General features: G+C 48.7%; 6 protein-coding genes across 8 annotated transcripts; 3 read left to right on the top strand and 3 right to left on the bottom strand.

Annotated features, from left to right (window-relative positions):
• The first annotated feature begins 165 nt into the window (after positions 1 to 165).
• On the top strand, positions 166 to 2,146 carry SPPG_01188 (uncharacterized protein). Its single transcript, XM_016749516.1, has 2 exons — positions 166 to 672; positions 747 to 2,146. Exon 2 carries the CDS (start codon positions 898 to 900, stop codon positions 2,083 to 2,085), a length of 1,188 nt encoding a protein of 395 aa, XP_016611768.1. The 5' UTR covers positions 166 to 672; positions 747 to 897; the 3' UTR covers positions 2,086 to 2,146.
• Positions 2,147 to 2,258: 112 nt separating this feature from the next.
• Positions 2,259 to 3,532, top strand: SPPG_01187. Of its 2 annotated transcripts, none has more exons than XM_016749514.1 (3): positions 2,259 to 2,527; positions 2,637 to 2,776; positions 2,856 to 3,532. In XM_016749514.1, exons 1-3 carry the CDS (start codon positions 2,404 to 2,406, stop codon positions 3,246 to 3,248), a joined length of 657 nt encoding a protein of 218 aa, XP_016611766.1. In that variant the 5' UTR covers positions 2,259 to 2,403; the 3' UTR covers positions 3,249 to 3,532. The 2 variants fall into 2 exon arrangements, with proteins under 2 accessions (XP_016611766.1, XP_016611767.1); XM_016749515.1 differs by having other exon boundaries at positions 2,832 to 3,532.
• Positions 3,353 to 5,359, bottom strand: SPPG_01186 (uncharacterized protein). The gene is made up of 10 exons (XM_016749513.1): positions 5,211 to 5,359; positions 4,969 to 5,116; positions 4,773 to 4,870; positions 4,618 to 4,709; positions 4,418 to 4,559; positions 4,239 to 4,341; positions 4,109 to 4,179; positions 3,970 to 4,046; positions 3,753 to 3,915; positions 3,353 to 3,689 (listed from the first exon to the last, which is right to left on the bottom strand). Exons 1-10 carry the CDS (start codon positions 5,268 to 5,270, stop codon positions 3,510 to 3,512), a joined length of 1,134 nt encoding a protein of 377 aa, XP_016611765.1. The 5' UTR covers positions 5,271 to 5,359; the 3' UTR covers positions 3,353 to 3,509.
• Positions 5,360 to 5,418: 59 nt separating this feature from the next.
• Positions 5,419 to 9,628, bottom strand: SPPG_01185. Of its 2 annotated transcripts, none has more exons than XM_016749511.1 (15): positions 8,961 to 9,628; positions 8,547 to 8,883; positions 8,369 to 8,484; positions 8,199 to 8,302; positions 8,078 to 8,141; positions 7,840 to 8,015; positions 7,438 to 7,775; positions 7,263 to 7,378; positions 6,899 to 7,193; positions 6,730 to 6,840; positions 6,582 to 6,667; positions 6,414 to 6,521; positions 6,234 to 6,347; positions 5,740 to 6,171; positions 5,419 to 5,682 (listed from the first exon to the last, which is right to left on the bottom strand). In XM_016749511.1, exons 2-15 carry the CDS (start codon positions 8,776 to 8,778, stop codon positions 5,587 to 5,589), a joined length of 2,388 nt encoding a protein of 795 aa, XP_016611763.1. In that variant the 5' UTR covers positions 8,779 to 8,883; positions 8,961 to 9,628; the 3' UTR covers positions 5,419 to 5,586. The 2 variants fall into 2 exon arrangements, with proteins under 2 accessions (XP_016611763.1, XP_016611764.1); XM_016749512.1 differs by having other exon boundaries at positions 8,547 to 8,915; positions 9,001 to 9,628.
• Positions 9,600 to 11,944, top strand: SPPG_01184 (uncharacterized protein). Its single transcript, XM_016749510.1, has 7 exons — positions 9,600 to 9,803; positions 9,880 to 9,958; positions 10,088 to 10,141; positions 10,210 to 10,332; positions 10,401 to 11,492; positions 11,560 to 11,628; positions 11,693 to 11,944. Exons 2-7 carry the CDS (start codon positions 9,917 to 9,919, stop codon positions 11,711 to 11,713), a joined length of 1,401 nt encoding a protein of 466 aa, XP_016611762.1. The 5' UTR covers positions 9,600 to 9,803; positions 9,880 to 9,916; the 3' UTR covers positions 11,714 to 11,944.
• Positions 11,945 to 13,792, bottom strand: SPPG_01183 (uncharacterized protein). Its single transcript, XM_016749509.1, has 2 exons — positions 13,305 to 13,792; positions 11,945 to 13,234 (listed from the first exon to the last, which is right to left on the bottom strand). The coding sequence occupies exons 1-2, from the start codon at positions 13,603 to 13,605 to the stop codon at positions 12,003 to 12,005; spliced, it is 1,533 nt and encodes a 510-aa protein (XP_016611761.1). The 5' UTR covers positions 13,606 to 13,792; the 3' UTR covers positions 11,945 to 12,002.
• Between the last annotated feature and the right edge of the window lie 6 nt (positions 13,793 to 13,798).

Below are 13,798 nucleotides of genomic sequence, written 5' to 3'. Positions count from 1 at the left end.
GCACTATGAAACGTTTGACATCCTCTACAAGTACTTGCAAACATTAGGTGGCAAGTGACGACGATAGGGAGCTTGTTGGCGACACCTTTCAAGATAAACGTCCTGCCCTCCCGCGTGGTGGACGCGTCGCGTCAGGTTGCTACGGTAGCTTGTGAGCCCAAGAACTCCTCTCGTCAACTGGATGCCGTGAAAAGGACGCCTGTGATTTTCACCAACATGATCACAGAAGCCGTCGACATGGACGACACAAAGTTCCCTGCATTTATGTCCCTGTCACCACCTGTCCTCCATACTGCACGGGCACCTGGCAAACGGGAGCCGTGGACAACCGCGACTAATGCAGTCGGCATCCGCCTTCGGAAGCTCAGAGAGGGTGTGCAGCATAGGTATATATAGTTGATGCTCCAAGCATGAGCTGCTGTACAATCCCTAAACTCGAACTCCTGCCACGGACAGTCGTGGCAAGACGGTTTTGATTGCCGTCTTCACCATATTCCTGCTGTGCGCGCTGCTCCCGAATCATATTCGGCACCAAGACGTGGAAATATATGGCAACGGGAAGCTTCGCAAGCTGAAGAATGCCGCTAAGGAAAAGTATGCCGTCGGTCCGTTGCCGTGGAGCAAGGGAGAAAAGCCGGTGACACGAAGCTATGCTGGATTTATTGATGTCAGGTTGGTAGAGGATTAAACGTTGTGAGTTCTCTTATGCAGATCACTGTATCTAATGGGCGCTCTGACAATATCAGAACCTTTCCTGATGGATGGCCCAGTTCCGTCTCAGCCCCCACGGCATCGGGTCGCGCAAGTACTTTCTTTTGGTTTTTCCCGGCTCAATCTCCTTCCACGTCCAGGCCACCGCTTCTCATTTGGTTGCAAGGTGGTCCTGGGTCAAGCTCCATGATAGGCTTGTTCGACGAACTGGGACCCATGAGAGTGAAAAAAGGAAAATTAGAAAGAAACACGCAGACATGGAATAAGGACTATTCTATTCTATTCATCGACAACCCCGTTGGAACGGGATTCAGCTATGTGACACCCAGGGACGAGAACTTTGCACATAAGGACCGCGCCTCAGAAGAACCAAGGGATAAAAGTGACGAAAATAGTCCGCTTTACGTGAATGGCTATGCGGCCAATGAAGCCGCGGTCAGCAGGGACCTTTGCACTTTTCTTCTGAAGTTCTACGAAATTTTCCCTGAACAACTTGAAAGCTCTCTGTTCCTCACAGGCGAATCTTATGCTGGAAAATATGTTCCTCATTTTGCATCAGCGATTCACACCTTTAACCGACTATCAGAGCACCCGACAAAAATTCCTTTGAAGGGCATTGCAATCGGCGATGGCCTCACGGATCCGGTAACACAGATAAAGTACCATGCACCGCTAGCCCTTGCTGTTGGACTTGTGAACAAATTACAAGCAACGAGGATAACTCAATATGCTGATGCAGCAATTGACCATGTGGGACGTCAGGAATGGACTGAAGCCGGAGAGGCTCGGAAAGCAATGTTTGAATACTTTGCGAATGTGACCGGCGGAATCAATGTGTACGATGTAAGACAGGGCGATGTACCGAAAAGTCATCAAGGCCTGGACGCCTTTCTCTCCCGTACCGATGTCCGCAAAGCTATCAATGTCTGCGGTGGCCATCTGCAAAGAAAATCTTGCGATGGTGATCCAAGGCGCGACCCTGGCTTTTATCACAGCGACCCAGCGGTCGCATTCCATCTTGCACATGATATCATGCGCAGCGCCGCCCCACAAGTTGCAGAATTGCTTAATAGCGGCTATCACGTTTTGTTGTATCAGGCGCAGTTTGATTTCCGTGATGGAGTTCTGGGACAGACGGAATGGATCGAGAATCTGGATTGGGAGGATCGAGAAGGGTACATTAAAGCGGATAGGCAGATTTGGAAAGTTGACGGCCACGTTGCGGGATATGTTACAAAGTACCAGCAGCTCAAAAGGGTGGAGATCTTATTAGCAGGACACTTTGCCCCGCAAGACCAGAAAAAACAGGTTAGGCAAATGATCAATACATTTGTTGAGGATGCCGAAAGAAATAGCGTACTGCCAGCGATGTAAAAATATAATTGTACATAGTCTAATATCGTTTCTACCAGTTTTACTTGAAAAAAAAAGGCTGCCATGTCGATTGTCAATTTGCACCAACCGAGTATCGAACCTACCGCTTTGGTCGTGTGAGAAATGGCGAATATCCATGACTAACTGCGCGATAGCTGGGCTGTAGGGGGGAATGTTCTCACCACTGCACACACAAAAAAAAGTGTTTCCCACGCTGCTGCAAGACATCCCTCCCGCCCATTTCCATCGCCGCCTCGACGGGCGAACTCAAGGTGGCTGCACTGCCCATCCTCCACACACTTGAAAGTCATTGCAAGAATGGGCCTCCGCCTCGGTGATGAAGCGCCGAATTTCAAGGCGGAGACAACACAAGGCGAGGTCGAATTCCATACTTGGAAAGAAGGAGCGTGGGCCATCCTATTTTCCCATCCGGAGGATTTCAGTAAGTAAAGCAGTTGGCTACGTGGAGACACTTTACTTGTTGTGGTAGTTTAGTACAACAGTTATCAACTAATCCGTTCCCCCTCACCACTCATGTTGGTTACAAAAAGCCCCAGTGTGCACAACCGAACTCGGTGCTGTAGCAAGACTACGAACAGAATGGCAAACGCGGAATGTAAAAGTGATTGGATTGTCTTGCAACGATCTTAGTAGTCATGGACAATGGATCAGTGATATCAACACAACACAGGTATGTGCTTTTCCCTTGAGGTATTCATAAAGAAAGATGGAGGAACATTCAACAGGTTCTCTTTTCATCCAATTTACAGGGCTGTCAAGTCGACTTCCCAATTATAGCCGATGCCGATCGGAAAGTTGCCACACTCTACGACATGTTGGACTATCAAGATCCGTCCAATGTCGACAAAAGCGGGCTACCTCTAACAGTTCGCTCCGTCTTCATCATCGATCCTGCCAACAAAATCCGCCTTATTATGACTTATCCTGCTGTCACTGGAAGAAACTTTAACGAGATTTTGCGAACGATTGATTCTTTGCAATTGGGAGATAGGAGAAAGGTCGCGACACCGGCAGACTGGACAGGGAAGGGAGACGAAGTGATTATACATAATGGAGTCAGCAATGAGGAGGCTGCACGGTTGTTCCCGGGGTTTAAGACGGTATTGCCGTATTTACGTACGACGAAATTGGATGATAGATAGTTTTGATGGCCAACGTGCCTTTCCTGTTGCTCGGAGGGATGAGATGGATGTGAGGGCGGAGAACCTACCCCTTCATTGTTTTTGCGTATCTTTAACGTAGCTAAGGCATTGTCATCTGGTTACGGTGCGTATGTGCTTTTTGTAATTGACTGTCAGCTCGATGCACTTAACGCTGATGCGACATACAAATGTTGAAAACCACCATATGAGGGTATGAATATGTCTTAAAAAGTCATGTAATCTGTCACGTAGCCCTTTAACTCAAAGCTTAACGTCCTCCGTCGTGTATTTGCGAACAATCGTCTCGTATGGTGCCCGTTGATATTCATGTGCCCTGTACAAGCCAGCAAATCGGACAATCTGCTCTTCTACTGTGTGCGGCTTCACGTTGAAGTCCGCAAAGGTCAGGGCACCAGAGGTGGGCTTATCATCGACGTAAAGCTTTGATACACGCAATGTCAGCTATGCGTCGTCCCCATGGCCTCAAAATCAGAAAGTACTCACTCGCTCAACTTCATCCGGGGCGATGATGGGGGTAGCCATACCCTTATCCAGGATAGCTGCGGCCGTCTTGGCGAAGAACTTTGGCACGTAAACGGCGGCAAGGTCACGACGGGTAACATCCAAGAAGAACTCCACTAGTGAGGCATAGTAGTACTCTTTTGGTCTGACAAGTGCGTCAGCGCACCATCTGATTCAAAGAATGTCCTTTGTAACTCACCCATAGAGTTCCACCACTTTTCCAACAGCTCGATCATCCTTTTCCAGCTTAGCAAGCACGTGTGCTACGTCACCGACCTGCAGCAAAGGGTATTCTTCATTTAATAGACCACAAAGTGAATCAAGAATTTAGTACTTACGTATGTGGGCCTTATGCGAGTTTTCCCTCCGTTCAAGATGGGGATGCCGCCAGGAAGCCATTTGACAAACCCTACAAAGACGTTTGAGAACATTGAACACAAACTAGAGTACCTTCAGGACCATACTCACATCCCAACCGGTTCCAGAATCTGTCTTCGTGACCATACATCGTTCCAGGGCGAACGATCGTAGCATCAGGGAACTCTTCCTTGACAGCCTTCTCTCCTAAGGCCTTGATCACAGAGTTGCGAGTTTGTTTAATTGGCAATACTTCACAACATCCTTAGTGATCATCACAATAAATATACCTTGGTCCGCAGAAAGTGAGAATTCGAGTTTTCATCGGCATTCAGTGCCGAGACGTGGATAAGTTTGGATACACCTTCCTCTTTGCAAATGCGCGCAATTCGCGCGGCACCTTCTACATGGACTTGCTCGAACGTAAAGTTCCTATTGGAAAATGTCAATAAGAATTCACATAACGGAAACCGATTCCCCAACTCCATACTTTGTTTTGAAGTCTTTCCCAATCAGATTGTACACCACATCGGAATGGCGAACACTTTCTCGGATGGAGTCCTCGTTACGAATGTCGAATCTCTGCAGGTAATTTTTGAACACGTCGTCCCAGTAAAGTCTTTACAATCCCTCATCTTTCCTCACCAGTGGCACAATCTGTCCCAGATCGCCCATAAGCCTCAAATGTCTCCGGTCATCGTCGGTGCCTCGGTAGGGAGTAACCACTTGCGTGCCTGATTTTCCTGCATGGCGGCCACAGTGAAACGGTCATCAGCAAGCGCCAACCCTACGCCAGTACCAGACATGTGCATGCACAGGGCCAAAGACAAATGGGACGAACCAAGGTTATTCACAACATAACGGCCTAGGAATCCCGTACATCCCAAAACGGTCGCAATGTGACCAGAGACCGAGGAACGACCTCCCGGGCCCTTTTGGACAACGACTTCGTTGGTGGCGGGACGTTTCACAATGTCGTGAACTTGTCGCTGTAAAATAGAAAATAACGCCGGATCTCGCAAGGTTAGTACTGTTGCCCGCCATCTTCGCAGGATTGGGTAAATGGGCAGAGTATGGCCGTACCGATAGCACCAAGATGGTCGTTCCCGTCTTGCGGGGCAGCACAGCATAAGACCTCAACATATTTTAAGAGGAAAGATACAAGTTCAGGAGTGTCTAGCTGGTTGGGGGGCCCCAATATTCGCGCACCTTCCACCACGGACCAGCTTTCCAAGCCAACTTGCGAGCCGACCCAAATCTCCATGCACGGCGACAACCGGTGTGGCGCGGATGTGGCTTGCACGGCCACTGGCGATTGGCGCCAAAGAACGAATTCAATACACAATATATTCAACGAGATATGTAAAAGGCCATGTTTCAAATGGCCAGAACCCAGATCAAGAAGAAACGGGCTATTTGATATATGCATAATTACATTGAGAGCGCCAGAGGCCGCGGATCAGGCCAAATAGTTGTATACAGTCGGGTCTTTGGCATCCCTCTCGAGATAATCACGGTCAATAAGGGACTCGATCCTTTTCTTCAGATCGGCAGCCTGATATGATGGGATTCAGTAAGCAGTGCTGATTCAACCCTCAGATACATTGCCCACCTTAATAGGGAACTTTAGTTGATCAAACAGTTCCGTCATGAGTAATGAATGACTCAATGTCTTGCGCATCTTCATGATGCGAACAATTGCTGCATCGACCTGGTACTGCCGGTCTTGGAAAACCCGCTCCTCAGTATCCTTTTGTTCCTCGGATGTCTCCTTCATCTGGATTTGATTGATCTTGACTCGATACAACGCATATTCGAAGCTCGCGTTGAATTCGAACGAATCGGAATGAGAGACGTCCTTGCTTTTGGGGGTTTTGTTTAGGACACGAACTTTGCCACATGCTAGAGACTGCAAAGTTCGCTCTAACTCCTTGTCCTCTAACCCTGTAGCTTCTCGAATTTCTGTGTACGTGTGATGTGTCTCGTCATTGAACAAGAGGAGGACAATCGCTTGGAACAGCGATACCGAGAGCTCCTTCTTGCCCTACAGTCATACGTTGACAGTTAAGGACAAATCAAGCTGTCGGAACTCCATCGCTCACTTACCTTGTTGAAATTGCTCTTGAGGATGCAAGTGCCAAGGGAATTCTGCCACGTCAACTTCCTACCGCTGTGCTTATGCATGTAGAAGTCCTTGAATACATCTTGGCAATGTGATAACTAGAATGATGCGCATGTTAAAACCGTTTCTGAATGAAATTCATCAACAATGTATCTGATCCCAACCTCATCTGGCAAGTTGACGTTAATTGGCGGATACGTCGGCCAGTACCCTTGCGTCAACACGTTGACACAAAGCTCGATTGCTCCAAGCTGGTTGGTGTATCGTGGAGACTAAACCGCCAACAGTTGGGATCACGTGGGTTCATGCAAAGGAAAACGAGCCAAACGCACCTCACGGAAACTTGTCATGTAGTCTCGAGAGATTTCCACATCCTTGAACATTCCCTCCAATTTCGATGTGAAATTAGGCCCACATTCTATAAATCATTCAGGTCAACCGGTCATGTCAAGCGCTAGTACGGCCGTTAACCACACCTACCAGTTTTCAGTTTACTCAACATGCTCTTCTCAGCGTCTACGCTGGTACTGCGCTGGAGTAGCAGTCGCTTTGCCAGATCCTTCTTATAGAAAGCTTCAAAGACGTCCTTTCCTGTTGCAATATTAGCCAGGTTCCGGCCAAAGGTTCGACCAGCACTTATGTCCCCTACCGTGAATAAATCTGAACAAGACCAGACACTGATCCAGTGCAACCTCAAGTTCTTCTTCCGTCACCCCCTTGCCACTTCGGAGCTTGACATCGACATACTTTGCGATCAACTCCGCAGGTTTGTTTTGACGTTGGTTGATGAAGAATTCGAACGCTTCTCTCAACGCGTTGCCAAAGCTTTCATTTTTGGCAAACGATTTTTCCCACAGATGGTCTACTCGCGTTTTGAATTTGAGAAGATCATCGACCATGGTCGGATCTCGAGCTTCGCTGCTGACGAGGGTCAATCCCGTTTTCTACATGGAAAAACGGAGTCTGAATTGCCACACAGGGAGTCCTAATCTCCATTTCTTTATAAAGCTTACCCGTATGTACTGTGAAAAGGCTTTTCGAAGGTCCTCTGTAGCTCCTACGCGGTTGAACAATGTATACATTCTTGCCAGATCCGTGGTGCGAGTGTCCTCCATGAGCTCATGTAATCCTTGAAAGAAGTTAGAGTATGCCGTATGGAAATTACAAGGTGAAGATGCCGGTGCTTACCCTTATCAAGCAAGGTCTTGACATGTCTTTTGAGGAGTTGTGTCTCTACGACAGTAACAAGTCCCTTCTTGCTGCCAGCATCAAGATATCCCAGACCAGCGGAGCAGCGCTCAACTTCTTGCTGAAGCCGAATCTCTACATGTTCCAAATACCGTGCTACGTTTCCTCCCCCCGATCCCTCATTGTCCAGAGCATTTATCCGTCTATCACTTTCCTCTCTATAATACGATTCCGTCCGCTCACGAAAAGCGGCATCGAAGCCTGAAAAGTATATTGACAGCTCGAGAAACATACGAAGCAGTGATCGGAGAAGCTCGCGCTCTACTTGTTCTCCGTTTCTGGAGGCCATAGCCATCAATGATTCGGACCAGATATGTATGGGTTGCGGCAGCTATTAGATACCTTTCTCGCTCTATCTCGTCCAGTAGGGCTTTGACGGTTTTCAGTTTTACCGGCTGCATGTCATCCATTATCCTCTCGCGAAAAAGATCCAAGCCCATGTCCCATAGTGACCGCAATCCAGATGTTTGCAGGACGTAGGTGCGGTCTAAGTACAGGAAGATACTCCTGATTAAGATCTTTCATTGCAGATGGGATCAGTTTTATCATCTAGAAGCTTAACCGGCTGTTAATCACATACCATCTGTCTGCAATGGTTGCTCCAACATTCGTGAACGATCTTCAATATAGAAATATCATGGGTACTTTCGCAAAAATTAGTATCAAGTCAGTCTCTATCCCAATGCATGCCTAAATCTTACCTTTTAATCTTTCCTAATTCCTTTTGAATGTGCTGATCACAGACGTCCCGTAATTTTGAGTATAATTCATCCGCTTTCTTGTGATGACAAAGATTTTCGCACGCCTACCACCGCACTTCTTAGCTCAGAGTCCGTCGACGTACTTATACGACCGATGCTGTTAACCGCACCTTGTACAGTTCTTCCAGACTATCTGCAACGGGCCTACTCTCATGAACAGCATGGACAGCCTGCTCCAGCTTTTTCCATGTGTCGGTGACAAAATTTTCCGGTAACTTTGGCTTTACTGCGCATGGTGTCAGAAGTGCGCCTAGCATACTCAAAACAGAATACTCCACCTCAAGCTACCTTTAAAACTTTTAATGACCAGCTTTTGTCCAGGTTCTCTTCTGCCCCGCGCTAGTGGTGCAGTCACAGCAATGGGGCTATCAGGCCTACCAGCAGGAGCCTTTCCCTTGCCTTTTGCATCCCCACCAAAGCCACAACCATACTTTGAATCTTCCATTGCCGAAGGCGACAAGCTGGTCAGATCAAGATAAACGCCGTTTCGTGCTGGTCCGCTGTTCACTTTTGACTGCATCTCCAGCCTCGGCTTCTTCGCGCCGGTCAGTGACGACGACCCGTCAGCAACAGCACGGTTGGCAAAATGGTCAAGTGTAGACTGCTGAAAATGCGATATTGGCAACTGGGTGTCGGTTGTTTTCCTCTTTTTAGTATCTGCAAATAACAGGGAACCGCCCCAGAATGCGTCAGAATGCTTACCAGGAGAGGGCTTGTGGCAGATAACGTCAAAGATTCTCACCAGAGTTTCGAAGGCGTGTGCTCATGCTACTTCCTCTCGCCACTCCTCTTGATGGGACAACTATCGCAACTCCTAATTTGGCTTCTTGGTCTACCCGCGCCGACTATCTCACGCACTTTTTCCTTCGAAGATGGAACCTGGCCTATACCGGGTTCTGAAGCAAGATAAAGTATGAAATGCAATCTTGTTTTTCGAGGCAGACTATGATCATGGATAAAATGGATCCTTCTTGCCCGACTGCAGATGAATACGATCACCCAGAGTGATGGGAAGTGGTCTGACTCATAGGTTCGTAATATCTCTTAGCACAGGAACTACACTCGGAGACACATTATACATTTACAACATTGATGCTTTGACATGCCCTTTCAGACTGACACTCAAGCTATTAACCATCAGAGGATCTCATGCTGACAATGTGCCGAAAGGAAACACACATGCTGAGCGCGCTTTTGCAACTCGGTAGCCTGTAAACGACAAAAACAGGTATTGACTACTATATGCCCGTATGAACCTATAACAATAAACCCATCATCGGTTTCCCAACGAAAACCCACTCCATGGACAAGTCATGCCAATCCGTTCATCTTTCAAAACAAAATCAACAGCTTGTGAGCTCTTAGCCCTCGTGCGTTTTCCAGAAGCGGCTTCTTTAACATGCGCATCAGCCACAGTAGCCTGTGGCTCAGTTGAACCGCCCGTCCCGCCAAAAATTATCGAGCGCAAGTCCGACGACTGTTTATCGTTTCTTCCCGCTTCCATTTTGCACCGATTGCCGGGTTTTATCGCTCTTCTCATCACTGGTAGGTTATCGCCACGAAGAGTCTCTTCGCGCGCTGCCCCAGAAGATTTCATCTCAACGTCTTGCGTACTTTCCAGCGTCCATTTTGAACGAGTACAATAGTGTTTGACCAATATGGTTCTTCAGATATTTGAATGGAAACAAGGCGGTGAAAAGGTACGCATTACGGGCGCGTAAGAGAGTTTCGGTCGCTCTCCACCGACGTTGTCCTGAATGTCGCAGAAGGGGTGTCCTATCACACGATACTAGTGATCGTTGCTGAGTGAAGGTCTTTTGTCAATCTAGGTCATTCTCACTGGCGATTTTGATGACTGGAAACAAGAGAATGTAGCGGTGAAGGTGAGAGGAGTTGGGGATATGTCTATTTTGCCGAGAATCGCGTTAACGTGATTGATGTTGTTTATCAGGGTGAAGACGGCATCCATCGCGCGAAGCTCGACCTGCCCGCAAACACCAAGATTGCATTCAAGTTCGTTGTCGATGACGATTGGAAGAATGCTGACAACTATGAAATTGAAACCGATGAAAGTGTGAGTGCTGCAATGTCGCCTGATCTGCTCTTCTTCACGGCTGCTGACCGGAATATCCATCCGAACAGGGCAATCAGAACAACGTTTTCACATTTCCTGAGGAATCTGCCGAGCCGGCCTCGGGTCCCGCTCCGCAATCCACTACGGTGCCCGCTCCTGTTGAAAAGGCTGAAGAGGTGACTGCCAAAGAACCCCAAGTTCTCGCAGAGTCTGCTCCTGTTGAGGTTCCCGCTGAAGTACCTGCAGCGAGCGAAGCCACTCCAGTACATGCTGAAGATACTGTAGAAGTAGAGACACAACCTGCTACGGGTGGAGCGCCTGTGGAGGAAGCCAAAGAGGAAACACCCGCAGAGGTTGTCGTCCCCGAACCTCTTGAAGCTGCCGAAGAGACACAGGCTGAGGTTGCGCCGGTCGCAGCCATTAGCGTGCAAGAGCCCAAGGTGGAGGATACACCGTCTGAAGTTTTGGCAGCTCCTGTTCCGGAAGTTAGTGCTGCACCTGTCGAAACCCAAGTCGTTGAGCCCAAGGTGGAGGACAAGGTTGACACACCTTCCGCTGAGGAGGTCGTCGAAGTTGAAGCTGCGCCAGCCTCTGTCGAAGTGCCCGGGCCCACCGAGATTACTGTACCGGAGATCAAAGACATTGTCGAACCGGCCGAATCGGTTAAAGTGGAAGCGACCCCTGCACCCATTACCGAAGCCACCACCCCTGTCGTGGAGGAACTGGGGGCTGTGGAGGAACCTATCGTGGAGAAATCTGCCGCAGCGGAAATTGCTCCTGTGTCCGCTGCAGCTGTTGCCATTACGTCTGAAGCACCTTTGGCGTTGGAAGCGATTCCCATCGCAACACCTCCGCTGGAAGGTACCGCCGTCGCGAAAGAAGAGAGCCCCGCAAAATCGGATAATGTTACAGAGGCTGCTTTGAACAGCCTCAGAGCGAGTGCTGCATCAGCAAGCAATGAAGCCGAAGAACCCAAAACGACGGAGTCGGCTGCGCCCGCTCCTACCAGTGTGCCGGAGACCGCGGCTGTTCCCCCGCCCTCGGAGAGTATTGTGCCAACAGAACCACCTACACCCGCTGTCCCCGTCAAGGAAACCCCTGCCACCACCAAGGAAGCTGCTAAGGAAACGGCGACTCCTACTGAGACTCCGGCAGAGAAGGTATTTCTGTGCACAGGCATCTTTAGTTTTGCATAGTACTCAGATGCGTATATTCGTTTTCACAAAGCCCGAGGCGAAACCCACTACCGCTACATCTGGATCGGTCGGCAAGAAGAAAGGTGGCTTCCTGAAAAAGGCAAGACATTGACACCGTTCAGTTGTGCTTCGTGTGATGGTTCACTGATGTCACTTTTCTGCAGCTCAAAAACTTGTTTAAATAATACCTCGTCCATCAGATATCCATACCTCAACTAATCAAGAAAAGGAAGAAATTGCAGCCAAAAATGCACATTAACGATATCCATAATATAATTAGCGACATTATTTGAGCACGTGCTGGGACACCTGTTTTCTGCGCATCCTACTTCTTTTTAAGGGAGAAAGCTGCGTGGAAGGTGTGTTTTGTACAATTTTTGGAATTAATAAAAATAGCCACGATCTGTATCAGTGAATTCCAGAGGCCCAAAGTTGTGATCCAATATTTTACAAACTGAAACGCATACAAAGCTGCTACGCCATAAGCGCCTCGCAGAATATCATCAAAACGACACCCACCACCAACCCAATGCTCACATACTTTTTGCCAGCATGCCGATCGCCTTCTTCATGACGGCCCGCCACACTCCATGCAGCGGGCAATAACCCATCGGCCGCAACCCAAAACATCATTCCCGAGACAAAGGAAAATAGGCACCCAAAGGCTGCTTCCCATCCTGGTAATGCCTTTCCTCCATGCAAATCATGATGAGCCGCGGCGCAATGGGCGGTTCTCGCCGGATTCCCTACGCACACCAGAAACCATCCCAAAATAGCTCCCAGAGGCTGTGTCAAACCGCCCAATGCTGCCGCATACCCAAATGCCCGTTTCCGATTCGATGTCCCAAGAAATATGGGCAGCGCAATCGCAAGTCCTTCTGTTAGGTTGTGCAAGGATAACGCTAGGAATATGAGAGCCCCAGTCGTTTTATTAGAGTAAAATGCTGTCGTTGTGAAAATAACAAAGCCCTCTGGAAGTTTGTGGAGGGAAATTGTTACAGCTGTTGCAAGGCCGACACTGTACATTCTGGAGGACGGGTTTCGGGTGGGTGCGCTGGGACGAGGGGCAAGCAGGGCCGCATATTGCGTAGAGGACGATTCTTCCTCATAGTCATCCGAATGGTGGTGATGGTGATGGGCGTGGTGGTGGTGGTGGTGATTGTTTTGATCATGATGATGATGGTGATGATGGTGCTGGTGATGTGAATTGGGATGATGGCAGTGCCCTCCGTTCGGTTTTGTCGGGACGACGTTAACTGAGCGCGATAGCTCGCCCACTGGAGGTTGAGCGCAATTTCCGGCCATATCGCAGCCACCATTAGATTTGCAATGAGCAACATCTTCTCCGATCAGCGGCGCATTGCCATATTCCAATTCCGCATCCTGAGTTGATACAGGAGGTTGTGACTGCTTCCCTTTCGTTGTTGAAGATGGCGGGAATGGTCGAATGGCCCCATAATTCCTCCGCGCCTCAATTTCACGTATCCATTGATCCTCTTCCCAGCTATCGGCAAATTCGGGTAGTCGTGAAGAAAGTGATCGTACATCTACAGTATAGGTGCTTGAGCGCCTGTCGTTCCCTATAGCGTCATCCGATTTGTCATAATCATAGTCATCTGCGGAAGAAGTGTCGTCAATTGCGGTTGGTTTTATGTCGACGTGACATGCGCAACCGTGGCCAGAAGGATTAAACCAGAGAAGCAGTTCTAGTAAAATTGAGCTTGGTGAGAACACATAGATAACTTCACTGCGCGCAGAGTGGCAAGGACACGTTACTGTTCAAGCCCATGGTCATTCCAACACCGAGGATAAATAGCCCAAGTAAAATGAAGTCGGCGCTCTTTTTGAAAGTTTTGCTCTCTCGGAGGTTCTCTTGGGCTTCTGGAATGAGATCCACCAGACTCGTATACAAGAGTGTTCCCGCACTGATACTCATTGCCAGAGCCATGAAAGCTCTCGACTCTATGAGCTTGGTTTGGGTGAAAGGTATTCTGTTGATGAATATTGTTGCCGCTCCCAAAACACAGGCAAGTGTCGAGCCCAGAACATATGCAACTGCGAGTAGGATGTTCGCCATTGTAACTTGAAGGATTCCGCACGAGAACGAGCCTTCTGGCAATCCGAGCAACGACGTGGGAACTTGGGAGGGACCCGTCACAATTAAGGGCCGAATGCAGGGCACCCACTTACGTAATGGATGTCACCGGTTATTTGCATTGGGATCGGTCCTTTCCTGCAGGGTTTTCCTTCGACAGCGACCATCCAGCAAG

Source organism: Spizellomyces punctatus, assembly GCF_000182565.1.
Source record: "Spizellomyces punctatus DAOM BR117 chromosome Unknown supercont1.2, whole genome shotgun sequence".
NCBI lineage: Eukaryota > Fungi > Chytridiomycota > Chytridiomycetes > Spizellomycetales > Spizellomycetaceae > Spizellomyces > Spizellomyces punctatus.
Note: the sequence above shows the minus strand (reverse complement) of the source record. Positions and strands in the feature narration are given on the sequence as shown.